The 27,424-nt window shown below is 41.6% G+C and overlaps 3 protein-coding genes across 5 annotated transcripts; all 3 read right to left on the bottom strand.

Moving 5' to 3' along the window:
* Positions 1-1,382: 1,382 nt before the first annotated feature.
* sf1 (splicing factor 1) lies at positions 1,383-14,077 on the bottom strand. 2 transcript variants are annotated; one of them, XM_014472080.2, is made up of 12 exons: positions 13,664-14,077; positions 12,511-12,639; positions 10,617-10,692; positions 6,078-6,230; positions 5,407-5,496; positions 5,091-5,274; positions 4,887-5,002; positions 4,702-4,809; positions 4,429-4,624; positions 4,136-4,355; positions 3,406-3,570; positions 1,383-2,487 (listed from the first exon to the last, which is right to left on the bottom strand). In XM_014472080.2, exons 1-12 carry the CDS (start codon positions 13,923-13,925, stop codon positions 2,156-2,158), a joined length of 2,031 nt encoding a protein of 676 aa, XP_014327566.1. In that variant the 5' UTR covers positions 13,926-14,077; the 3' UTR covers positions 1,383-2,155. The 2 variants fall into 2 exon arrangements, with proteins under 2 accessions (XP_014327566.1, XP_023201608.1); XM_023345840.1 differs by lacking the exons at positions 10,617-10,692; positions 13,664-14,077 and having other exon boundaries at positions 12,511-12,592.
* A 1,448-nt stretch (positions 14,078-15,525) lies between these two features.
* Positions 15,526-22,406, bottom strand: taf6l (TATA-box binding protein associated factor 6 like). 2 transcript variants are annotated; one of them, XM_005807906.2, is made up of 12 exons: positions 22,321-22,406; positions 21,116-21,364; positions 20,892-20,978; positions 20,668-20,818; positions 20,504-20,554; positions 19,748-19,842; positions 19,599-19,673; positions 19,293-19,513; positions 18,606-18,738; positions 18,080-18,208; positions 16,106-16,602; positions 15,526-16,014 (listed from the first exon to the last, which is right to left on the bottom strand). In XM_005807906.2, the coding sequence occupies exons 2-12, from the start codon at positions 21,260-21,262 to the stop codon at positions 15,681-15,683; spliced, it is 1,920 nt and encodes a 639-aa protein (XP_005807963.1). In that variant the 5' UTR covers positions 21,263-21,364; positions 22,321-22,406; the 3' UTR covers positions 15,526-15,680. The 2 variants fall into 2 exon arrangements, with proteins under 2 accessions (XP_005807963.1, XP_023201390.1); XM_023345622.1 differs by having other exon boundaries at positions 21,116-21,334; positions 22,321-22,389.
* A 1,748-nt stretch (positions 22,407-24,154) lies between these two features.
* Positions 24,155-26,201, bottom strand: LOC102219509 (mRNA decay activator protein ZFP36L2-A-like). Its single transcript, XM_005807931.2, has 2 exons — positions 26,132-26,201; positions 24,155-25,366 (listed from the first exon to the last, which is right to left on the bottom strand). Exons 1-2 carry the CDS (start codon positions 26,138-26,140, stop codon positions 24,434-24,436), a joined length of 942 nt encoding a protein of 313 aa, XP_005807988.1. The 5' UTR covers positions 26,141-26,201; the 3' UTR covers positions 24,155-24,433.
* Between the last annotated feature and the right edge of the window lie 1,223 nt (positions 26,202-27,424).

Raw genomic sequence — 27,424 nt, 5'->3', positions numbered from 1 at the left:
CTTGTAGTAACTCAGAAATCCACCATCATTATAGTTCAAAATGGCAGCTCAGCCCTCTGTTTTAACTGAGTGTTCCGCCACAGTTAGAACTACAGAGGTGGCGTGTTTGTAGACGAGCAGCAGCTCTCTCCTGCTCTGTGTTTTGTTGCTATGGTAATTAATCCTCTCTGCCAGTTGTGAGTGAGACACACAGGGGGAGACAGAATTGTATCTGTTTGAGCCAGCCAGTTTCATTGAAAAAAGCAGTCCAAACAACTGCTTCCTGTTCGGGAACCGTGATATGTATTTGAAAACCGTCTGAAGCGTATGAGAGGACTATTTGTCATCTCCGATAATACCGCGATTCATATCTCTACCCTGTCGCATGACTTCGCTCTGAAGCACCTTGACAGAAAACCGTAAGCCCTAGTGAAATCTCAAAAACATTTTACCGGAGCAGGCATGCGTATCGATGTCATGACCAACTTTGATACCAATAGTGTGATATTTGTGGGTGTGAGGGTGAGTAAAAAATGTTTTGGGGTCAAAAATCCACTCCGTCTCACTCTAGGCAGTTACACTCTAATTTTTATGAAAAATCAAAACCTTTGGTGCGCTTAGAGACAAGTTGTGGACAAACTGTAATTCGTATCAATGTGCTGTCTTCACTTTAGAAGAGATCATGGGCGTATCTACAAAGTGAAATTTGAATGGCATGAATTCTATGTGAATTCACGACGACACAGAAATTCCTCAAAAATAGGGTATTTATAGGATTTTTTTTCCCTCGCTTAATTGACTTACATGGGATTTTGGGGCGTCGTTTTCCGCAAACTGTCGCCATGGTAACTCCAATACCCAGCTGTAGAGCCAGATTAACGGTGAAGGAAGAAAAATAAATAAATAGACATTTTATTGGGTGTAGAATAGGTGCCTCCCTATGGGCAGGCCCCAATAAGTGTTAAAACAGCCTGTGTACAACGCGTTTCACTTGGTGATCAAGTTATTAAAATAAATTATGTATTCAAAATGCTCTAATTTATGTATTTGTAGAACTAAATCAACTAAGGCTGAAAACATTGGAAATATATCCAAAAATAAAGTCAGAAGAATCAGAACTTATATTTGAGGTTACTGCAGCTAATTCACACATTGTCAAAACAAACCAAAAGTGTCAGTAATCATCCTTTATGTAGTTTAGGTCGACATGGTCTGATGAGGAGGCAAGTGCTTCAAAATGAAAATCCAAGTCTGCTGTCAAAAAGCAGCAGGAACAGAGAAAACCGTGTTACATAACATTTGGAAAGGCAGCCAAGAGTTCCTTAAGAGGAAGGAAAAAAATCCTTGGCAAGCAAACAAAGGACCTTACAAGGATGAAAAAAGAAACCAGGGGCACAAAAGTGTTACTTTGATAAGTTTATTTACTAAACCAAGCAGGGTTTCAACAGGTTTTCATTCAGAACACAGAGTTATGCCAGAAACAAAAAAAAAAAAAAAAATTCCTCCATCAACCTGAGGGACAAAAACATTCAGGTCTTTGCAAAAGCGACAGAAAGACAGTGAACATTGTCGTCGGAGCAGAGCTGCTGAACCGAGAACGTTCTCCAACAGCTGGACGTTAGCAGGACGCCACATCACACCACCATGGAACCAAACATCAAAACACCGGACTCTCCTTCCTGTTCAGAACCACTCAGAACTACAAACGGTCTACACAAGTAACATACACTTCACTTATTACAAAAATATTCATCTTATTCAGCTCAAAGCCAGGACAGAAATATAGACTTGTCACTTCAGAGTATGAGGCGTCTCAGGCGAACCATGCAAGTTGAAACCAGAGGAGGTTGACTGCAGAACCTGGTCTGATGGATTCAGCAGAGAAAGATGACGACTAAGAGCAGCAACGTTGACGTGTCTGCTTGGTGGAACCTGTGCTCACATCCACACAAAAACCCGTGTTCCAATTTTAAAAACAGAGAATAAACTAAACTCCACAACTTTACAATCTGTATGAACAGAACTTTGTTGCTTCAGCAACAAAACAGAGGACCAATAAAATTAGAGCTTGTACATTTTTCTTTTGAGTACTTGGACGTTCAGGATGAAGCATCAGTCAGTTGATAGCTGGTGCGTAATGTTCTGCAGGGGCTGTGAAAACTTTTCTGTGGCAGGATTAGTTCTGTGGAGGGGGTGGAGGGGGGGCTGGGGGCATGCCAAAGGGCGGCATGCCAGGTACCCCCATGCCCATCATGGTGACAAAGTTAGAAGGGTCCATGGGTGGTGGTGGTGGTGGGGGGGCATACATCATGCCGGTTGAGCCTGGAGGTGGAGGAGGAGGTGGTGGGGGGGCTCCAGGGGGCAGTGGGGGCTGCACTCCAGGGGGAGGTGGTACCATGGACTGGGTTCCCATGGGTAGCGGCGGCTGGGCTGCAGACACCGCAGGCTGTTGGGGCTGTTGCCATGGCGGCAGGCTGCCAGAGCCGGGGCTGGAGGTGGTGGTGGTATCTGTAAAAACATCAGAGATGGTGTGAGCTGCAGGTTGGGCCTGAACACAGATGTTTATAATGCTTTTTGACCCAATTTTGATTTTCTGACAATGATACCCTGATCATTAAAATGGCTCTAAAGATTTTATTTCATTTTATTTTTTAGAAATTTTTCAATGCTAATGGCCTTCATCTGCCAGTAATCAGACAGGAAGAGGGAAGAAGGCCGACGACCGACCGGAGTCCACGTCCGGATAATCTTAAAAGATTTTCTTGCTGTGTGTGGTGAGCTAAATGTGATTTGTTCTGCTTGGCAGGATCTTAAACTGCGGATAATGAACATGTTGGATGTCTTGGCTTGATGTCGCAGTGTCCCACACATTTGTCTGTGTGGGAATCCAACACACAGACAAAACAACTGAAAGTCCAGTGGACATTGGAGATGTCTTTGTATTGTTTTTTATGTTATAAACTATTGCCATTGCTTCTTCCCAGTCGGCCATGTTTGTTTACTCTGAACTCAGGTTTAGTCTCAAGAGGTTTTGCCAGATTTCCTGTGTGACATCTGAATGTTGGTGAGTGAAACCGCTGGGTATGTTTCTCCTGCCGTGTGGCTGAACACCACACACTTTACAATCGAACCTGTTATAGCTACAATGTTTAATCGCCATGTGTCGTCTCAGGTTCTGAAGCTGTTGCCATGTGAACCAGGCGTTAGCTGGCCATGCCACTCAGGTCAAAGACCAGAAGTGATCTGATCTTTACTAGATTTCACAGACCACTGAGCTGCTCTGATCGGACATGAATTTGACATTAAAAACATTTACAATGTTTATAGAATAATTTCACATGTGCTCCTCTATTTCATAATAAAGTCCCAGTGTAACAGCAGCAAACAACTCTATACTCTCAACCTGATTTCTGGATAAACTCTTACTCTGTTGCCAAGGTAGAGGTGTACTTGTTGCCATGCTACTAGTAGGAGGTGGGGGTGGAGCCTGCTGCTGCCATGGTGGCAGGGGAGCAGAAGGAGGAGGAGGGGGCTGGTTTCCAGGAGGAGGTGGTGGGGGTGGCATAATACTCATGGGAGGTGGCAGCAGACCTGAACAGAGGAGAAAAAGTCACAATTAATTCCCTCTACTGAAACACACCTGTGATAGTTTCAACTCCAAAGCCTCTGCGCTGTGGCTGACCTCTGACCTTTCAACACAAAACTAACAGTAATCTATTTGAGAGGCCCACTGCTTGAAGCCGTGGCCCGGCCCTCAAAGCTGCTTAGGGTCTGACAATGTTATTGTGGGATTATGGTGATTGATAAAACATTCCTCATCATGTAATGTACATAAGAACCAAACTAAAGAATGTTTGCAGTACGTTCACACTGCAACCTTTAATACTCCATTCCGATTTTTTGGGAAATCTGAATTTTATTGGACCGTTGTTCACATTTCCACTTCAGGCTGCAGTGTGAACGTTGCCTGATTTAGAAGCAAAACATTGGTTTGAATTGAAAATGTTGCTTATTTTGTTGGTAGAGTTTAATTATTTATAGACCCTGCCATTAACTTGTTTTTTTGTTGTTTGTTTGTTTTACTGGAGTCCACTAGTTTCTAAATACAAAATGCCATCAAAATAGAAACTAATGTAGCAGAGCATGAGAGTCTCACCCATGGGGTGTCCGTGAGGAGAAGGTCCCTGGCCCATTGGAGGTGGAGGGGGCTGCATCCAGGGTGGAGGCATGCCATTAGGGTTGGGAGGCATAGGTGGTCCTCCCATGTTGGGCATAGGGGGAGGGAAGCTCTGAGGACCTCCAGGCCCCGTGGGCCCTCCCATGCCATGATAGTTCCTGTTCTCAGTGGGACCAGAGCTCATCCAGGGCGGCCGGTTCTGTGGAACAAAACGAGTCAATGAACACACTCTTCTGAGCCAATCAGAGTGAGGGCCTGGGACTCGCACTAACCGGAGGAGGCTGGTTGCTGTTGGGTCCAGAGGCTCGGGGGGCTCCTCCTGGACCGCTGGAATGTCCTCCTCCTGAAGATGGCACCGGGGCCTCCCCCAGCTCCGCCATGAGGGACAGATACTCCTTGTCCATACGGGCCTTGTCCTGGGCCGACTGGGGTGGCTCTCCACCTGTTGCTCTCTGGCCTGCAAAGGTGCTGCACAAAACAAACAGGAAACACTGCTGAACTCTGCAGATGGAAGCAGCAGAATGCACAGCCTTCCCCACCATTACCTGGTGTACTTGCAGTCAGAAGAAATGTGACCAGCTCCTCCACATTTGGTACAGAGGGTGGTGTTGGTGATGCTGCGGGGCTCGGAGTTCTGCCAGGGACGGAGGATCCTACAAACAAGCAAATTCTCTTCAGAGGTGCCAACTCAGACTGAACAATCAGACGCCGGAACCAAAACAGCACCAACCTGTTATCGTCCTCCCTCAGGGTGCCGTTGAGCCTGGCCAGCTCCCTCAGCTGCATCTTTCTCAGGTCGTTCTGATCCTCAGGCGTCTCGATGCCCTGCTTCAGGATGTTACGGATCTGAACACAGATTAGAATATTAGCTGATACAAAGCTGTTCAACTAAATGCAGGCTGATCTGCTGGCAGCGTGTCCCTGTAGAGCCAACCTGTTCCACAGCCTTCTTGACGTTCTCCATGGTGTTAGCAGTGACCAGGGCGTGCAGCGGCTCGTCCTCACCAGGCAGCATCTGGCCATCTTTACGGCCGACTTTCCCTTCCTTCACAGAACCTTTTCCTCTGATCATGATCTTAGCACAGCATTCTTTCTCAATGTTCTTCAGAGTGTTGCCACTAAAAACAGGAAAACATCAGAATCTGGAATTTTATTTTAACATAAAACATCTAACATAAATCAATAGGGAGCATAAACAATAACATAGTTAACATATGTATGAGTGAGCAACACCAGCCAATCGAGCTTACCGGGGCCCAATGAGCAAACCCACAAAGTTGATTTCAGGGTATTCATCTTGGGGGATCATAACTTTGTCGCTCACTCTGGTGGCTGGAGGCCTGAAGGGAAAACATGGAAAACATTTACAGAGAGAAAGTGACAGTTTTCTGAACAGCTAAAAGTTTGCAAGAGAAGTCTTTTAACAGAAAAATTGAGTTTGGAGCATGGTGTCAGAAACCTGAAACCAAATCTTCTGCTGCATCTCTATAATGACTTCTATCCAAATATATACATCTCATGTTAGATATGACTGTATGGCTGATGCTATCAGGACATTTTCAATGAGAACATCTGTTGATGGGAGCTCCATAACATCAGGGAGTTACTAATCTGGTTCCTAAAATGTTAATGTTCAAAACCTAAAAGAACGAAGTGCACTGATAAATCGGGCAACTGATAAAACAACTGCAATTTCCTTAATTTTGTCAACTTTGCCAAAAAAAAGAAGCCACTCCATTTACTTAAAGAAAAAACTGCAATTGGTGAACTACTAAAAAAAAAACACTTAACATAATTTTAATTGAGTAAAACATTAGAAAGAGGTTTAAGTTAATTCAATGTACAAGTAGAATCTGCATGCTGCAAGACTCCTTGTTCTACAAATTAAAATCCTTGAAGGGGAGTGAGGTGGAGGACATACTTGTAGTCAGCCGGAGGCTTGAAGTCGGGGTTGAGAGCAATCATTTCTGTGATGAGGGAGTGGCGCTCCTCCTCAATCTTCTTCCTAGTGCGATACTCGCGGGTGTTCAGCCTTTTGCCCTCACTGTTGTAGATGGGCTCTGGAGAAGGAGACCTACAAGGAGACAAAATACAAGACGCACAACAATGACGCCTTTCTACAAGCAGAAGCTCTTCCATCTACAACCAAACAGGCTCCCTAAAGCTGACTATGACTTCAGAATGTTGGAACAATTTGCATCTTAAAGAGATTTAGTTGGACTCATGGTCAGTGCAAAAGCAAAACTAAGTGAAAGGAAGTATGCACTGACATGTAAAAGGTTAAGAGTCCATTCTGTCATACCATTCATTGTTAAACGGTGGCAACCAAAACGGTTTAGAGGTAATTAACTGGTAAAATGGAGGGGCATCAACAGAAGAAACGTACAATAGAGAAAAGAAAAAAAAGTCCAAGCCAGTCTCCAGTCTGGACACAGCCACTCATTAAAAAGCACATGGGTGGGTTTGTCCAAACTTTTGAGTGGCTCTGCATCTAAAAAATGTATAAATAAAGTCAGAACTACACCTGCATACAGGATTTTTGGCCCACAATAAAGCACAAGTGAAGGTAAAAACCAAAGCAAAATTTAGAATGCTAAGCAGGGTCGCTGGCTTTGACGAGTGCTTGGTGCTGACGTGGTGGTAGAGGGCCGTACCTCTCCGTGGAAGCTGAAAACCTGTGTTGGCGTGTTAAGAAGGCCCTGCACTTGAAAAAGAGTTAGATTGACGTGGGGTAATTTGGGTTAGAGGAAAGGAATTAGGATTAGATATCCACATGTTCCTACGCTCTCTTAACAGAGAGCAGCTTTTGTGTCCGTGTGAAGAGTTGGGGGGTAGGGGGAAGTTTTCCTTTCAACGGTGGCAACCTGTAACATCTCCCGAGCCGTTTCTCTTACGTTGGACAAGGGGATGGTTCACAGGACTGCTGCGGTTCTTCTTATGTTTTGGGATGCTGTGGAAATGTCTGAGAAACTAACACAGTGTGCAAGTTCAAGTGGCTTTATCTAGCAGAGGTCAAGTGGACACACTGAGGGCAAGTCACTTCCTGTAAAAACAGATGCTTTATAACCCTACGTTACAGACTGGCCACTTCTAAAACAAGCACAGCTCTGTCCAGTTTCTTCCAGATCTCAAGAGTCCAAAGGGAAAAGGGGAATGCAGCCCCCTTCACTGCAGGGAATCGTTTAAAGGCGTATGTTAGGAAAAACTCAAGATGACCAGCAACAAATCACTCGTTTCCAATCTTCCTCACTGTCCTGTTATATGCTTTGAACTCGCTAGGAACTCAAACACTGGCAAAAACTTAAAATAATCATCATTTAAAAAAAAGTCAAAAGGTTAATGTTCCCAAAAAAATCCAAATTATTTGAGCTAATTTACCCCAAAATATGTTCAAGTCAATATGCTTTCTGCCAAAATCCTGCTTCAACAGAAACCATTTAACACATGTAGCATACTGTCATTAGTTTACATGGTGCTATAAAGCAGACGGCACAGGAAGTGGGTCAAACTGTGGCTGTGGCCAAATCTGAAGCATAAAATTCAACCATTAAGTAAAATGAATAAGGTGGAGATATACCAAAATATTTTATTTGCTCTGGTACTGACCCAACTACATTATTAAACACTAATTTTAACAAATATTGTTTTTTTTTTTTAAACCCAAGAATCAAACAGTTCACATGTTTTCTTTTACATGTTTAGTACTTCAACTGAACCTTACTGTATTTATTTTGAGAATTTCTTCCCATTTCCTTCAAAAACATAAAAAGGTATTGGAGAGATAATTCCTGCAACAAAGAAGAACCTTCCATTTTATCAGTCTTCCATTTTCAAAGGCAACAATAAAAATTTTGGGTTAAAAAAATTGGATTTCTAAAATGGTTTCTAATTGTGTATAAGTTTAATAAATGACTCAAATTATTGTGACTCAGAGTTCATTTCAAGCCTCTATTTACATCCTGAATGTTCTTTCCTCCTCTGCTTTAGCCTCATGGCCTTCAAACCAACAAGCATTTTATTCTAAATTCCTATGTACACTACCTCAGAGACCTTTAGTCTTTAAAGATTCTTTCATTTGTTCCTTAAATTGTTCCTCTTATTGTTTTCATGTGACAAAATGATTTGGATATTAGGCTCCAGGTGTTACTCTAGCACACCCAACTGTGTGCCAGAATGTAAACAATGCAGAAAAGGCAAACTAACTCCTCACATCAGACATGTGGCACAGAATCCTTAACATTAAAGTGACAGTTTAGTGTTTTCTTTCTGAAACATTAGCGAGGTTATGAACGGTAATGTTTTATAAGTAGTGGATTACTCTCGCATCTTCCAGAAAACTGACCAATCAGAGCAGAGCCACACTAGCATGGATTTCCATTTCTCAAAAATGATTCTCATCTCAAAAGATATCAAAGCAATTCATGCAAACAGCTACAGAACCTTTGCATTTTCTCTAAATGGTTACTGACAAATAAATCTGTAGTCATTTACACTGAGGACCATGGTGGGTAGCAGCAGATAAGAAATGACCTTGGCTTGTAAAATATGAACTAAAATGTGAAAGCGTGGCCCTGGTGTTTGGCAAGTCACTAACAAAAAACTAAACCTGTGCAAATGAAAGTGTTCATTTAAACTTTTCTAACCATGAAAAAGTTAAAGAAAAAAAATCAATGACAAGTGCTGACATGCTATTTATAGATTTAGTAAACTGTGTTTGCATAAACTGCAATAATATCCTTAAATAACTTGAAGTTATAATACAACTTTAATAAATGGCCTTGTTGTTGGCACCCCTCTGACCGGTTGTTTACTGTGACAGCCTGAACTCTTTATCCAAGCAAAGGATTTTTCTTTTTCAAATGGAGGTTACCATCTGACTAAAGGTGAGATGCTAAATAGTTATAAACTCTAAAGAACCATTCTGCGTGGAAAAATTGACTAAATTCTAAATACTTTTGACACATTTTTCAAATCTTCAATTTAAGGCTGCATATGCTTGCTAATAACTTGGTCTATTCCATACAGATCTGATGCTGTTTAAGCTTCATCTTTTAAATGTAAAACTCAACTCAAATTTATTACAGTCTATATTTGTTTAGGTCATTGATATTTACTGGTCACAGCTTATTTTGACCTTCCTACATGTATAAATGTGAGAAGTTTATTCTCCCTTTTGCAGCTCTCTAATCTGGGATGGGTGGTATGTTAGTATTTGTTTATGTTCTGCTGTTTTTGTCATCTACAAATACAATACTTAAAAAATATTTGAGCAAAAAAGAATCATTCAGAAAGTCCAAAATATGCATTTATATCCTATGTGGAAAAGCTCAAGAAACTAAAGTAGAACACCTAATGACATTACCATAATCAACTTCATGACAGATGGGTGTCCCAAATGTCTATAATTTTCTTTTTCTAGTTTCTTTTTGCATTAGGCAATACTTTTAGCAACAGAACTAACAGCTATCATGCTGAAAAGGGCCTGTAGGTTTGGAATATATTATTTTAAATTCTGTTATTTTTAGCCAGGAATCTAAATTCCATACAAAAAATGATCAGAATGTGTTTCAACAAGTTCAAATTATATTCAGAGTAGGGCTGGGCGATTTATCAAATTTGTTGCTTATAAAAATTCACATTTTGTTAAATTGGTATTTTATTTACAAGTTTACTCATTGAGCTTCCACAGTTCAGAGTGATGTCAGCCCAATATCTTTTTTTTTTTTTTTTTAGTTTTTTGTTTATTTTCACTTTGAATTCTGATCAACCAACCACAAATGACAATTGAAATAAAAGCAAGATTTTAAAAATATATTTTATTATTTGTGAGTTCCTTTTAAAGGGGAGGGGAAAAAAATCTGGTTAAATTTTGAAGCTATATCACCCAGTCCTAACTCAGAGGATCCACTGCACAGATTATTAAATGATGACGTGCCTTTTCTGTCTACATCATATCCTCTGCTTTGTTTAACACAAGATGGAATTTTGCCCAGATGCTACAGCATATTGTATTCCCTCCACATAAAGCTGGAGATGTTGAGGCAACACAGCATTCATACCTAAAGTTTACATTTAGTCTTTAATAAATAGAAAAATGTTTGGTTTTAAACTCATTCAAAACATTTTCACATCATACGAGTTTTACAGATGTAATTCAGTAGCAATATTGAACCGTCAAATCATTGATAAAACTAACTTTTTTAAAAAGCTAATAATTCTGGTTACAATTACCAATTATATTCTTTATTACACCTTTTTGGACCTGAGCTCACAAACAAATCAATACCTCAATTTTTCTAAACAGTCACTTAGTGAGGAGCTAGTAAGTAAACCTTAGACCTTTTTAGCTAACACTAATATAAAATAAAACAAACATTTATAGTGAAAAATCAACATTAGTCTTCCAAATAGGCAAAAGGTAGAGAAAGTGTTACTGTTTGAGGGTTTAATCTTTTCCAACCTGTCCTCAGGGTTAACAGGGATTCCCAGGTCTCCTGTACGCAGTTTACGAGTCAGGTCTTCAATCTGCAGTTGGACTGGAAGAATTCAGGTTAGGAAAGAAAACAAGGATGGAGAGAAATGTGGTTACCACAGCAACATCAGAGAGAGAGTGCTCTGCACTTCAGAGAGCAAAATCTCAATCACTACTGCAGTAAAGACAATTGGTGAGTCTGTTAAAAAGGGAGATCAAATCAACATGGTAAGACTACAGCAGAAAGCTGGAGTCCTTTCTGGTGCTACGCACACATTGTAATCACAATGAATATGCCTGTGAGGTCATTTCAATTAGGGTTACAGACAACCAACCTTTGTTCCACAATGATTAAGCATGAGAACATGTCAAATGATGAACCATGGTTCCTAAAAATGCCTGCCACCTCATCAATACTTCAAACAAGGCTGGGGTTGACTTCCATGAGCACAGCTGCACTCGGTTTAAAGGCTTTGGCATTTTAAGGACAAACTTGGTCAATTTGTTTGTTTTTTTGTTGTTGCAAGTTTCAGTAACAGAACAGGTGATTACAGTCACATTTGGCACTCCACAGATCTAACACTGAGGGGCTGCTGTGACACAAAGACAAGTCTCATATTCAGGAGGCAATGAAGAAAGGAATAGATCAGACATTTCATGCACATTATGAGAAACGGAAAGGAGTATCCCCTTGAACACAGATTCATTCATCCTTTAGGTGATTATTCTGAGTTAAAGAGGTGGATACGCATCCTGTAACTTGATGTTCACAACAATTTCATTCTGAAACTCTTGTTTTAGGGGATCTACTTCATGAGCAAACTAAGTGTGACAAGGAGGGTGGATACAGATGAATGTTTACATACCAGTGAAGAACAACCATTACCAATGAGGGGACAAAGTCAATACTGGTGTTAGTTACAGACAAAGGGACTCATCTAAATTAAAAATAGTTCAACACTGTTCCTGTGAGAGAAATGTTTCCTCCTGGGAACAGCTTACAATGAAACTGGCTAAATTGAACATGTAGTGCAAGCAGACTGAGAAGTCAAGCAATGCAATTTAGTTACTTATTTTCTTCATAACATTTTTCCTACTACAACTAACATTCATATATCTACAAAGTAAAATTATTTGAATTCAGTACTTTAGTCCTAATGAATTAAGCTGTGCTGCTTCCAGATGTTAAACCAAATATTAAAACTTAAATCATTTATACATCCAGTTGTTCCATCGTGTATTGATAGAATCATCAGTTTCTATAACTGAATCAACACTGATGTGCTACAGTTCTCATCTGGTTACAGTAGCCCTTTCTTTAGATTTACTTTCTGATTCTGTTACTCATCACTAGCACAAACTGATTTGGGGCCCAACTCTTCACAGGTTACATTTTCGCTCAAGTAACATCATTGTTCTGGCGGGGTGGAAGGGGACTACTCTGATCAGACATTTTTTATTTATTCTGCCATCACAAGCTCTTGTTAATGGTGTCCAATGGTATGCAAACCAAAAGGCTACAGAACATAGCAAAACCACTTGCAGAGAAATAACCATCATAACATCTTACATTAACATTTACAATAATTATGACTCATCAGGATTTTTTTTTTGCTTTGTTTCAGCAGCTGGGACAAGATTTTACATGCAACACTTAAAATATATAAATTATATATTACTTTGAAAATAAATTTGATTTAAGATGTTAGCTATGTATATTTCAAAAGATACTTTTGCACCATTCCAGCTGCTGGAAACTCAGCAAACAATAAATAACAGTAACACTGATGACATCAGAAAACAAGAACTTTAAATGCAATTAATGAAACATATCACAAATACCATTTACAGCCATACTTGATAGTAGATAATTAGGATTTACCTATATAAGCTCTTTCCTGGTCTCGGGTCAGTCCAGGGGGAATGACAGTGGGCATTCCTGGGATGACTGTCTTCTGATCTGGGGTCTCACTGCTCCATCGGCTCTTTTTCCTTTTCTTTTGGCCAAAATCTAACAAAATAAAATCCCAGTATGTCAAACTTTTCAGTGAAACATTGCAGGATCAACATTAGCCATATCAAGCTATATTTTATCAAGACAACCCTAAATGAACACAAAAACATTTATATCAAAAGCACAATGAAACTTAAAAAAGGTTTGCTTATGTGTGTGTTTATTTACTTATTTTGTAACTTTAAAAAAACTGGACAATTTCATACTTGGTTGTAAACAAAGTTTGATGTCCAAAAAACTGAAGTTAGTTTTTATCTTCATTTCAAAGTGGAAACATAATGCTTACTTTGAACAGAGAGCCTTTCTATGACTGTCCGCTGTTTTTACAGGTAATAATATTCTCACAAAACAGTTGCAGCTTTTCCAATGGTGAGACTGTTTACATTTCTAGCCACAGAGATATATCACCTTGGTACAAATGCAATATTAATGTAATTTTAAATCAATGTATTTATTACAACCATTTTTGAAAAGTTCACTAACATACTAAACCTTTCAAAATCTTCACTTTCTTAAAGCAGCACAAGTCATTTTTGCCAAAAGTGTCCCCTCACCCCCCAAAATATTACCACCATTATTTAAGGAAAGTGACTAAGAAATAGTGCGTCTTGTTGCAGCACAAAACTTTACTTCAGAAAACAAAAGAACTAATTTACATGAATCACAGGTTGAAAGAAAACAGTTTAGGATTTCGAACTGAAGCCAAACAAAAGCAGTCCAGAATCCTTAAAATATGTGGAATAGCCCTTTACTAACGTGCCATATAGGATGCTAACATCAGGGTCATAGAGTATATCTGTGAATACAAGCTATATTATGCAGCTAGGTATTATTTTACTTTCAGGAAGTTAAAACGTTTCCTTGATGGACCCAATTCTTTAGGAGAAAAGGTTCACTCAGTGACAACACGGCTGCAAATGCTGTGAACGTTAGCAGACAATGCGGACTCCATTTCATGAAGGCCGGGGCTATTGCGCGGCCTAAGCGACGACACGAGGCTAACAAGGTTTCACTAACTTACCCGTTTTAGCCATTCCGGATATCACTCCTTGTTGTGGCGGAGCCTGGGTCGAAAAACCTGTCCCTGGACTAAACTGGTGCGCTGGAGAGAAAGCAGTGCTCGGCATAGTACCCGGGTAACTCTGGAGAGAAGGGAACGACCCAGGGGGTGCCGGAGTTGGCATCAACCCGTTGCCAGCACCAGGCCCTGCGTCAAACCCGCGTTTAGCACCGATACTGGGATGCAACTTCCCGAGGGGAGTTGCATTCGCTCCAGTGGCCATTTTCACTCAGATGTCCTTTAAAATGGCTCTGAATCAATAAACTACAAATTCAGTCAAGAATAGTTTAATTTAAACAACGTAGATTTCTAATAGCGTTATCCGTGGGACCTGCGCCTAATGCTTTAATCAAAATGGCGCCTGACGGAGTTTTACAAAGCGATCCCGGATAGCATGTCTTAATAAAACGCTTTGCTATTGGCCAGTCAGACTTTTGTACTCTGGGAAGTCATTGGCCAACTTACCTGGTTTTTTGTTTTGTTTTGTTTTTAGCACGATTATTTTTATGCGATAAAGTAGCGTATAGAATAAAATATGAAACACATCTACTTCACCGCTCTGGCACGATGATCAAAACACATTTCATTACAACTCACCGGAACAAAAACACTCGCGCTTTCAGCAACTGTTTGTATGGAGATTAATTGAAATTTTGCTTCAAACGACAAGAAACTATAAAATAATGTAAAAAAATAATTATGCTGAATAATGTAAAATAATGTTGAAAAACCAAGGTGTTAAATTATTAATCTATATGCTTTTCCAGTACATTACATATCCTGATTTTCTATAATAAAATTATTTAAATTTAAAGTTGAAAACATGCTTAACATTTTCTAAGCATTTTTTGACCAGATGTGGACTGGTTTCAAGCAATTTCTTGAGCCTTTCTATTCTCAGGCTAATTTCCCACCTAAAAAATCATTTCTTTAAATAAGAAAAAACATCACAAGTCATACAAAACATTCCTCCCTTAAATTCTATGATTTTACATATAATAGGTAGAAAAAGTATTCACAGCTTTTAAGCCAGGCATGTCCAAAGTGAGGCCCGGGAGCTGTTTGCACAAATCAAGAATGGAGCAAATCTTGCCCAAAGCGGTTAATACAAATAGACATGTTTTATTTTTGGGGGGTGAGATTTTCACAGAGACAAATATTTTTTTCTTTATGAACCATGTTTATGCTTTCATTTAAATTTTGTTGGAAATACAACACCAAACACCTCCTTCACATCTCATTAAGGTCCCTTTCGTTTTTCTAACCGGCTACAATTTTATAGCTCAAAATTTAAAACCATTCATGGAAAAAAGTGGACATTTTTGATATAGTAGTTGTGCAACACCTTTTGTGTTTTTCATCAGCAGCAATTTAACAATTCCTTTTCTACAGCAAATAGAATACGGTGTTAAAATCTTACAATCTATATAGTTAATATTAGCTCAACCGTAATGCCAAAAAGTTTGGAAACCACCTTCTGAAACCTTTTCACATCCTATCAAATTACAGCCAGAAACTTAAATGATTTTAATGGGATTTTGTGCAAGAAAATTCCTTTTAAAAAACATTTTTCATTAAAAATATATATTTTTAAATAAGCCATGCAGTTAGTTGTATTAGGCATACCTTCATCCACCTAACTTTTACTGCAGCCCCATCTGCATTATATCTCCATCAGTTTTCACTTGTAGAGCGTAAAATTCTTTTCATTGTTGCAAAATAGTTAAAACTCAGTTTTTCTATCAAAACCTCCAACCCAGACTTTCAACTGACTCCTTAATGTTGCTGGGTTCCCAGACTGACCACACAAAGCCAGAGTCAGAGATGTTGCTGAGCAAAATACTGAATTTACTTTTTCATAAGAAACAAAAATAATTCCAGAAAACTCAATACAAACACCTGATAGTTTATGAAGAACAACGATAACTAACATCAGTAACAGTCCAAACCAACTGCATCCTACTGCAGCAGCTCATCTCTACAGAGGCAGGTAAAGCGAGTAATGTGAACACGTCCAGCGACGCACCGGTTTCCCCACCCGGCCAATTACTGGAAGCTTATGGGCGTAGGCGCGGGGCGGGTTGGCAGGCAGAGAGGAGGACAAGGAAAACGTGGTCTGAAAGGGCCGGCGGCCCTGGCACCGTCGACCCATTTGCCGTCCACCAATGACAAAGGAGAACGCTGGAGGTCCTGACTGTGGCGAGATGAAACGAGCCTTGGGGAAAACATCCCGAGAAACACCGGCGGAGCGTTGGCCCGAACGTGATGAGGATGACCTGGAGCGCTGCACGGAGGAGGAGCGAGCCAGAGACCTGAGGAGGAAAACAGTGGAAAAGTGGAAAAGCTGCATTCAGAACTAAAACAAATAATGAGAACTCAGACTTCTTATTCTGCTAGCTTTACCTTCCTGCTCCTGTGGCTGCGAGGCTCGGAGGGGGAGGGTCGGTGCGAGGGCTCCCATCCTGTCGTGGGCTGATGTTGAGGTTGGCGGTCAGCTGCGGCATTTTCCGGGCGGTGTCAGTGTTTGCTGCTGGGCCTAGCTGCTCCTTCCGAGCTTCCCTGAAACAGGCCGAAGCGCAGGGGGGATAGCTCCCAAACCCTGGTCCTGTGCTAAACCTGACGGCCAGACTGTCCCCAAAGAAAGAGTAAAGCTCACTGTACATCGCCGGAAGAGGGACTGGGGACCACTCCTCCCAGGGGCAGCCCGCGCTGCCTGCTTGAAGGTGGCTGGCAATCCCCAGAACGGCCTCTGACAAAGGCTCTGATGGAGGACTGAGGCCTGGGGAGCCCACCCTGTACCCCGCAGACCCGGCTCCAGAACCCAGCTGGCAGCTGGATCCGCCCTCTGCTGACTGGGACAGAGACACAGCCTTCATCTTCAGCAGACGCTCCACTGCCACCTGCAGGACATACAATCAAACTGCAATCCTGCTTGTTCTGGTTGACATGACATGAAACAAGAGAGTCTGGACTGTCAGCACAAGCTCAAAACAGCATTTTTGTTGTTGGTGTTTACAAATGTGTCTCTATTTGTAAACAGAACAAGGAATTAAGAAAAAATTTAACTTTCCACAAAAAACCACAGCCTGTGTAAGGTAGACCAACAGTGAGGCTGGGTGTTTTTTCTACTTGGACAGAAAACATAGTAAACAGAGCAATCAAGTGATAATTATCTGGTTAGAAAAGCAACAAAAACAGAGGAGCAATTGAAGGCAGAAAACTGTCAACCTGGTGTAAAAAACATACTGTTCTTCTTGAATTACACCCAACCCCAAATAAGCAACAGAGAAGACTTTATAATGAGCCATTCTGCTGAAAAATTAAAACCTGGTCAAAGAGAGGTAACAGGGATCAAAGATTCACACAATGACTGCGAGGTATTCAAGCCCAAACCATCATCCCTACACCGCCATGCTTCACAGCTGGAATCAGGTGTTTGTGCTGATACTAAAGCCCAAATTCTCTTTCTGCCTTAAGAATCTAATTTCCTAAACCAGGCTGTGCCGTCATGTCCCTTATAAAGACAAGAGGCTTTCTGGATATCTATACCTGCTCTTATCGTCTTTAGGTGGTTTGAAAACACAAACTTGAACATTTATCATGGCAAATCTAATCCTCTGGAGTCTGAGAAGAAGCTCTAGGGTTGTTTGAAGTCTCTATGGATAGTAGATCGATTGACATGAGCCAGGTCATAGTAGCTGCATTTCAACTGACCACATAATTGCGGAAAATACCAAAATAAATTTGCTAAATGGAAACACACTTTTGGGAAAAAAAAACAACTCACATTTTTCAAGAAGAAATATTACAGTTACTGGAGCAAAAGACAAATTGTGGTAGGAGGATGATGGTGTGGTATGTTTTTGTAGAATCATGGATTCCTAACAGTTTGGTAAACTGGATCAATCAGCAGCAACAAGAACTTCTACAGTCATTTCTGATGTCTTTCTGCTTTAGCTTTAGGTTACCCACCTCTACAGCGTTGCAGGAAGCAGTAGGAGGGACTTAAGATTTTCAGACTGCTCCTCCATTTTGTAGGGATGCACCAATAAATCAGCCCGATTTCTTTAGCTTTGAGAGATCGGTTGATATTTCCACGTGAAACCGATTTCATCTACCGATCTCATCTATGTCCACAAAGGTGTAAAAATCAACCACTGTCACTTCTGCTCTGCTCGGATAATAATCTGTTTTTTGTCCTTTTCACTCTGCATAATAAGTCAAGGCGGTCTTTTGACAATGTTTGCTATGAATATAGCTTATGAAGCCTGTAAATTGCTGTGAAAAATGTACTCTTGCATTTCCTGAGACAAATGGATGTCGACTGGACTTTTATCGTGTTGAAGTCGTGCAGCCCGAGATGATAGCAGTACGTACCAGGATGGCTCCATAGACTTTGTGTCCATCTGCTTTGACCTGTGCATTGGACACTGAGTAGTCGTCCAGCACAGCCTGCAGGTTGGCCCAGTAAGCAGGGAGGTGTGGGAAAAGAACTCTTTCCACAGCCTGAAACACACAGGTTAACAGAGAGATTAGCAAGAGTCTCCTTCAGGACGATATGGAGGACAACAATAGAAAATCAAAACAATTCCTATCAGACAATAAATACATTAACAGACCCTCTGGATTTGACTTGAAATGGTTTCTAGCTTCTAGCTCTAGGAGATCTTTTATTTTAAAAGCTACTGATGTTGGAAACAGAATCCTTCTGACTCCCAGAGGACTGATGTGCATTAGAAGAAAGTTAGAACTTCTATGTGAGCACCAAGCAACTTGAACCAAAATAATGACTAAAAAAAGATGCCGATGTACAGATTTAGGTCTGCACCACTGATGCCGAACAGTTCTACTCCAAAAGCAAAAGATTTGGCAAATTTCCAAACAGATTTGGTAGTGGACCTACCTTCCAACCCAGAGCGTGAAGGCCCACAACCGCTCCGTAATGGGAGCAGAGTGGCCTGACTGGGTCAGAGAGAACCTTCTGGAGAGAGAGCAGGATCTGGTGGTAGAGACCACTCACTAGATCACCGTGAGTCCTGGAGAAAAAAACTCAAAGTTAGGAGGTTGCATGCAGGATGAGACGTAGTTCATTATCTGCTTCCAGGTTTTATTCCATGTCTCTCCTTCTAAATCTCTTTTCCATGTTAACGTCCATTCATCCAGTTGCAGTGTTCTGACTGATTACCGATCTTTAAAATGCCTGATCTGCCTATTAGCATTTCGGCCGACGCCAATCTTTTTGCCAAAATAGTCAAATGCAAATAAAAATCCAAAAGTCTCAATTAAATGCAGAGTTGGCCTCTAATTAGTGGTGAACTGATTGCAGTTTTCTAACTGAATCCAATTTTGACCGATACAATTTTATTTTGTCCGAAAAGTTGCTAAATATAGCAATTTTGTTGCTAAGGTAGCATCCATCCATCTCTCCAGCGTCCACCAATCCATCATTCATCCATTATTTAACCAACTGTTACAAATCCATTACCTACTGTCTGTTCTTTTATCTCTTCATCCCAGAGATTCTAAATCTAAAGACTGATAACTGGAGACCTACCTGTCCACCACTAATAGTAACATGTTGGAAAAATACCAGAAGATGTGGCTGAGTAGCAGGGCTGCATAGTCCCGGAGGGTCCAGTGGTCATTGAGTGGGTTGATGGAGGCAGCGAGTGGTTCCAGGATGCAGTACATGACGCTGGAGACCAGGCTGCGGACGTACGAGCCCAGGTACAGGTACGGGTTCTGGACCAGGCTCTTCACCATGTGCAGGAGCCTGTTGAGCTGCTCCAGGTCGTGGCTTACTGATTTGACCTGGAACGGCACACAGATACAAGGATCACCAAGTACAGAGGCTTTCAGCTCTGATCAAAGCAATGAGGTGAGAACAGTGACCTACTCCACTGATGACATAGACAAAGTATGGCAGCAGGGCAGCAATCTTTGAGTTGGACTGAAGGTCGAGCAGAGCCATCTGAAACACAGAGAGAAGCAGTAAAGAAGCAGCACATGTTGGCCAGCCAGAAGCTGTGCTGAGCAGCTACTCACCTTCATGAGGTGGGGGTCATCTCCCAGGATGGCCCTGGTGATCTGCTGGTAGTACTTGAGAAGGTCATCTGACAGAGTCTGCACAGCGGTGGGAACTATGGGACCACAACCCAACAGGACAGATTTCAATCAAGGTCAGAACTACATATTCTTGGGTGATCAGCAATCGGCTGATTCTTAAATGTGAAACCAAATCTGATCTTCCTGAGAAAAGCTCTGGAAATCAGCCACTTTCTTCTTCTGCTCTGCACTGACCACCCACCAGGTCACATCTGCATGTGTGTGCTTAACAATAGTTACCAACTTAGGAACTTTGTCTCTATACTTAGCAGCTTTTCAGGCAAAAAAAAAAAATCTGTATCAGTCAAAACTGGATTTGGCCAGAAAACTGCAATCAGTGGACCCATACAAAGAACCAATCCCTTTAACTGAGACTTCACTTTTCATTTGCATTCAACTTTTAAGACAAAAAAAATAAAAACTGGAATGACCAAAACCAAAACCGGCATGTCAGGCTTTTTAAAGATAGGTGATCGGCCAGAGAACTGAAATCGGTTCACTGCTAGTGAATAGTACTGCAAGGGTGTTAAATTGCCATGTTAACTTATGTGGAAGCACTAAAGAATGTTTGAGTTTGTACATTTCATCTTAGCTATTCTACGTGTAACAAACTGATGAGAGGGGAGAGGGCTGAATTTGCTTACAGCCATAAAGGTGTATTAATTTGATTCCTAACTCTGAATGGTTGAGCCTTACCTGTCCCCTGAGGCTCTACGTTGCCTTTGCCATCCAGATACACCACATTAACTGGAAGGATAAATCAGATATCGTCAGTACACCATTCCTTCTGCAGATTAGGAAAAGTAAGTTTCAGCAGCACCAAGCATGCGACCACCGTCCTAACAAGTCTGACAGCATACCTCGCACCATGGTCTCAGCACAACCTTTGGGAATGTTGGTGGCCAGGGCCAGCTCTATCAGGTTAATTTCACGGTCCTCGACAAAGAACAGCTCTCCCTCTTTGACGGATCGGAAAGGCAGAGCGTCCTGCGCCCCATAACCACAGACGGCCTGATAAAGAAGCAGATGTCAGGCCACCGAAGGGAGCAGCAGCAGTAACATGCTGACAGGCATTAGGTCTCACCTCCACACGGCTCCATCGCAGGGCTCTGTTCAAGTCCTCCACAGTCAGCTTCCTCCTCTTGGCATGTCTCATGAACTGGGAACTCGTCTGTTTGGGTCACAAACAGATAACCAGAGGTGTTGAAGGAACAGCAAATTTATTCTTTTCATTTCAAATATACATTTAGGTCCAAAATAATAATGTGATGGAATAAATAAAATAAAACATAGCCAGGTAGCTCTGACCTGCGCTGCCTCCCTGAGGCGGTAACACACATCTTCAGCAAGAAGAGCCGCTACATCATCAGCAAGATCCACGCCGGTGCTCTCTGCCATGAGCTTGACGGAGTCCTGGGAAACCTCAGCAAAGCGCCGCTCCTCGCGGTCTGCCATGGCAAGGGGGCCACGCAGAAACTGTCGCAGCAAAGTTGTTAGGATATCCCACCTCTCAGGCTTTTCTTCTCCCTATGGATGACAGCAGCAACAGAAGGTTGTCTAAAATGAAGAGAAAAAAAGAACAAGAACTAAATAAGCCATTTATTAGCAAAATAAAAGTTTCACAAAGTGTGTTAAAAAAAAGGACAGATCAATTATAAAAATATATAGGGTGAGAAGCTTGGCCATCTGAGAGGGACTCAGAATAGAGCTGCTGCTCCTTCAAGTCGAGAGGAGCCAGTTGAGGTGGCTCAGGCATCTGGTCAGGATGCCTCCTGGACGCCTCCTTGGCGAGGTGTTCCAGGAACATCCCACCAGGAGGAGAACCCGGGGAAGACCCAGGACACGCTGGAGAGACTATGTTTCTCGGCTGGCCTGCGAACGCCTTGGGATTCTCCTGGAGGAGCTGGAACAACTGACGGTTTTTAAGCGTCACACCAGATACTTTATGTCTAGATATTAATCTACTAGCCTACTTGCATGTCATCACAATCATGAGACTGTCATACAGTAACAGTCTTCAGTCATAGGCTTCTTCAGATGTGTTGCAAGACGAACTGCTACAGGAGATCCTCTCTGCCCACAGCATCACCATCCACAACAAGTCTTTGAAGAGAACATTTTATTGCAACTGACCAGATTTTAAATGCCTTTCATCCCCAAATAAGTGTTTTCCCCCGTAGGATAGGGGTTGTCACAGGTCAGAGACCTTCTACTAAATCTGATCAAGACCTATTTCTGGTTCTGCAAAGGAGTACTTTACCGAATGGCAACAGCGTCAAGGTTCATGTTCTAAGCTGAATATGTCAATCGTGTGAACAACTACTTGACTAACAAACGAAATGAACTAGAATGAAACTGGGCAGCATTGCAGTGACGCTGTAATGAACAGAGCTAACCTCCAAACAGAGGGAGGAACCACCTCCAGCAGACTTCCGCTTTACCTACCCGCTGTCTCATCAAACAGCTACAGTCAGGCCAACGGGCAAAAATGTATTCAGTTCAATTAAATTTACCTTAATTCGACTGAAAATTGAGAATAATTTTTTCTTCTTCTGCTGATGCTGCTTCTTCTTCTTGGCGAATCGCAAACAACTTCACGGTGCATACCGCCACCTACTGTACGTGAGTGTGTAGCAACATTGACCAGCATCCATTCAATTCTATTTTTTAATTTTGGTGTGTGATGTTTCTTCTTCGTCGTCTGGATTTCTCTTCAAGGTTGGCAAACTTTAAGGTGCACTACCGAAACCTGTTGGTAAGGAGTTTATATCAACCTGAAACACTTAGGTAGCAATTAACTATAGCTGATCTAAAGTAATGAGTCTTTAATATGAGATTGCTCAAAACGGAAGAACATGATCTTGGAAAAGGTGCATGTTTCTTTAGACATGTAATAATTTATTGGAAAGGAAACAAAGAACTGAGTTAAAGACTATGTTCCCTTTGTTTTGGTTTTAAGTAGGCTGGTGGATTAAGTGCTTCATCTGTTGTTCCATTTCCTGTCACCCCGACATGTGTTCCAAGAGAAATATGTCTGTCATCTGAATAATTTGTGCTTGTCTTTGCAGATGTCAGGTGGGCTTTCTGGGCTTCACAGTGAGCTGTTCAGTGATGAACCAGAATCCGAACAGAGAACAGTTCTGGATCCCATGAATTCATTTCTGTGCTCCTTTCACAATCATTTTGTCTTCCTATTTAAAGTCTGAATTGTGACTGATGTTTCTGTACACATAATGGACAGAATTAAAACTCAGCCTGTTAAACTGAAGAGTAACTGTTTGACCTCTTTTAAATTATGCTCTATATTTTAGTTTGTACCTAGGTGAATTTCTTGTGTACCTTTCAGTTATTATACACTGGTATACCTCCCTTATCTCAAGGGACTTGTTAGTAAAATTTACTGAAGAGGAACTGCTACAGAAGATCCTCTCCACCCACACCATTTTACTTGTTAGTAAAATGGTCTAAAAAAAATAAAAAATACTCCAGACATTCTCAAAATGACCACCGTAAATCTGTCTGGCTCATCAATACATTATAAATATAATTCTAGTTCAAATATAGTTCTAGAGCTGCAAAATCTGGCATTTCATTTGGAAGAATCCAAAATATTTTCAAAAACAGTTTCATTCTCTGGATGATTGTTTATCTAAAGTAGTCCTCCCCCCCTTTTCCCACCTCAACAGTGAATTACAGCCACCTTCTGGTCCAAAGCGTGGGTGAGATTACACCTTGAAGTTTAAAGTGTAACATACAGTTTCTCAAATCCATGAAACACTTTAATTCCCCGAACCATGACGGTAAACCTTGCACATTAAATCCAGGAATCCATTTTCATTTCTGTAACTCAGAACAATTTCCTACCATGCGTACATCTCTCTGGTTCATTGCCATTAAGCCCAGTCCAGCTCCCCCTACAGTTCCAAAAGCATAGAGACTTATGGAGCTGTATCCGTTTTGTTCTGCATGCAACAACCTTCAGTTTCTGCCACATGCCTGGACTAAAGACAGGAAGACTCCAAAGATGCAATGCTTGAACTGGAAGGGTAAATTAGTTTAAGGGCATGTGCGCTTATAAAACAGTTAAGATTTTTTGAGTTCAGGACAGTCCTGTGGAAAAGATCCCAGTTTACTTTAATGTTTTTTTAAACCCAACTTTTAAGTAGACCGTTTCAGCTTCATTTTATGAAACCAGACCTGCCAAGAAGTCCAAAGTAGCTCCATTACAGCACAGACAAGCTTCTGCTTTGTAGACTGTAGCAAAAGTTGCTAATTTTCCACACAGACTGGACTTCCAAACCATTACACAGCACCAAAACTTAGAGCATAAGCCACAAAGCGCTGAAGTGATTGTTAAAATTTGTTTTATTTACAACAGTTCATTTATGCAACTCATGGTTCGAGTACCACAGTTAAAAAGTTAAATTACCCTCAAAGCTGGAGGACTTCCTGTTCAGAGACACTGAACAGTTCCAGCTCTTTGACCTGCTGGTCATCAAGTCAAACAACTTGTGTTTAAAACAAAAAAGTACATGTACAGACAGCCTCCTTTAAAGGGAATTAAAAACTAAAGAAAATAAAAATGTTCCCAGTGCTCATGTAAATTCTAATTTGAACTACATCAACTCAAAGTGCCCTGCTGTCCCAGACCTCCTGGGCCTTGCTGCTCTCTAGCTGCTGCAGATGGATCGCCAGGGGCAGCAGGAGGTCATTCAGGTGATGGCTGGAGAAAGTGAAGGCATTGTGGACCATGACCTCTGGGGATGGGGCAGGAAGAGGGGAGGTTGATGTGGAGGAAGAGGTTGACCCATTGGATGAGATTGAAGGTAAACCTGCAGTGCCTGGGGTTGGCTGGGGAGACAGGAACTGTCCTTGGCTGAGGTCAGCAGTCTTGATTTTGCTAGGGAGTCCATGCTGAAAGCAGCAGCTTGTACCGTAGAGGCAGAAACCAAAAGAGCTGAAGGTGTGGCAAAGCGCACCCCGAGGCCTCCACGCCTTATGCTGGGGTTGAATCTGGTTGGTAGGGGCAGGTGAGTTGGGGTCCAAAGCAGCAGCTGGAGACCCACCCGTCAACACCCCATCCTCAACATGCAGGAAGTTACAGCGCTTGCCAAAGGGACAGACCCCATTGGCAAGGAACTTGCGACAGGGAATGTTCTTACGGTGGCGTTGGATCTGCCGCATCTCTGTGGGGCTGTGGACAAACAGGCAGCGACCTCCATAGAAGCAGTAGCCTGTGGTGTGGTAGTTGCGACAAAGCTCAGTCTTGTACTTGGGGTGGCGGCAAGGCACGTGGAGCTCACGGAGGCCGTGAGCAAACTGGCAGCGTTCAGCATATTTACAGAAACCACTGGCTGCATAGCTGGTGCACAGGGCTGTCTTATAGCGAGTGGAGCAGACCCAGGGGACAAGGGGAGAAGAAGGGGGCTCCACCAGGGGGAACAGGGCTTTGGTCTGGGAGAAGCCAGCACGAGCAACCTCTGAGTCATCACTGTACAGCAGGTTGTCTACTAGGTCTTTATCTTGAGAGGATGGCAGAAACAGGTCATTGCTGCTATTCTAGAATAGATAGGAGACAGTAAAACATTACAACAACATCCACACTTTGGAAGGTCTTAGACTTGAAAATGATGCACGTCTGCTTGACAAAATGTATTCAAGTTCAACTATACAGGCCAAGAATCACCAGCCCAAAAGTCAAAATGCAGCCTTCCCAGAGACAACAGTACTCAGTCCAGTCCTGGGTGTCCAGCTCCAGTCCTCTAGGGACAGAGTCCTACTGGTTTAATTAAGTCTCTGCTCAAACACAGCCGATTCAAATGGACTTTGACACCTCAGCATGTCAAAGTTCTGCACGAGCCTGCTAACAGGCCATGCAGGATACTGGCTTCTCAGGACTGACTAACCATGCAGCGTCACCTTGGTCATCATTTTCTGATTACATGCAAGTGTACTCAGAAAACACTCAAGGTGTTTCCAAGCACCTGCTTGTTTCCAAGCACCTGCTTGGAAACAACTGACACTTGATTTATATGATCAGGGTATGGCAACCCAATTCCAGCCACCAACTGAAGGTTAGGCAGAAACCCTTCAGCTTCATGTGCACTAAAGAAGTCACCCAAACAGGAGTAAATTGATGAACCCAAATACTTATGCAAACATCTGATATTAAATAGTTTAGCAATTGCTAATCTGCTCCAGGAGTATAGGGAAAGTTGTGGAAAATCCTTCTGTGTTCCACAAACACAAACCAATTATGAAGATAAAGTCTAACGCTAAATCTCAAGTTTCCAACACCATCAGCTGATCAAGGCCCAATCTTACCTCAAACATGACTGCAAACGCTACTTGTGAGTGATGGCAGTGGTACAGGGCAACATCTGGAGGAAAAAAAAACCTGGATGACTTCAACTCCCAGCCTGAGTTTGTCTTTTAAATAAGTGCTCACCTCCTGCATTCATGCTAAATGAACATCAGGTGTGCAGAAGTCCAGCAGCCAATCACATCCCAACAGCGTCATCCTGACAGACCATTGCGATCAGAAAAAGTTTCCACCAAGAACCTTTTCTGGTGGTGTTTCAGCATCATCATAATTATCATCAGCTTTATTAAAGACACAAAGAAGTCCACATGAAAAAAGAAAAGTCTATTTTCTTATTCAGCTTTTCTATTTCAGTTTTCTTAAAGTAGTTCATGAATGTGAACTTAAAAACTTTGTTTTCCCTAAAGACGTCTGAAAAAGCTAAGTTACATAGCAATATATTATTTGTATATTTATGTAATATGTAACTATGGACACACTTGTGTTTTTGTGTATGCTCCGGAGGCCCAGCGATGACATTCACTGCCAGTTTCACTGTCATGTTTTTGAGGATCGTTAACATAAGTCCAAGATTAAGTCTAAATTATTTAAATGAGTCACTCCTGATGAATTCTATCTTGTATCAATCCGATTAGGTGAACTCTGAAAAAAAAAATTAAGGAAAGCATGTTTTTAAAATCCTGATAGTTGTAAAGTGGATTTGAGTAACCTGGTGAAACTACAACCAAACAAAAAGAGAAAGCTCAGAAACCCAGACAGCTGTCTCTCCAACATCATTCTCCAGCTGGTCATAACTCCTACCACAACGTCTCCTGGCGAGAAGGGACACAGTCCTTCCCATGACTTCTAGGACATTCCTGGACCTCCCTCCTGTGAGATGTCCTTTGGAGAAAACTCCAGATGGAGTCCGGTAGACATCCTCACAAGATGATCTGCTACTTTCACTGCAGTGAAGCAGTTTAACTCAAAGCTGAGATCATCATTCTTTCATCCTGCTTATTTATACATATTGCAGCTGCTTTACTATATCAATCAGGACTTAGTCATATTCAGAAAACTGAAATATGCTTTATGATGAGACTTATTTGTCAGACTAAAAGTACCATTTGAAAATAACATCCGTTACGCTATTAGCCATACTTTAAATTCATGCAGATATGCATTAATTAATTATGGATGGTATTAATCTGACCGTTTAGTGTTGATCGGAGACCACCTGGGGAAAGAAACTGTCTCTGGTTTTGTAAATAGTGCTTCAGGTAAAAGTCTGAAATGTTTTTGTCCAGGATGTGTGG

The sequence above is a fragment of the Xiphophorus maculatus genome, chromosome 14 (genome assembly GCF_002775205.1).
Source record: "Xiphophorus maculatus strain JP 163 A chromosome 14, X_maculatus-5.0-male, whole genome shotgun sequence".
Lineage (NCBI taxonomy): Eukaryota > Metazoa > Chordata > Actinopteri > Cyprinodontiformes > Poeciliidae > Xiphophorus > Xiphophorus maculatus.
This window is presented reverse-complemented; position numbering and strand designations above follow the sequence as displayed.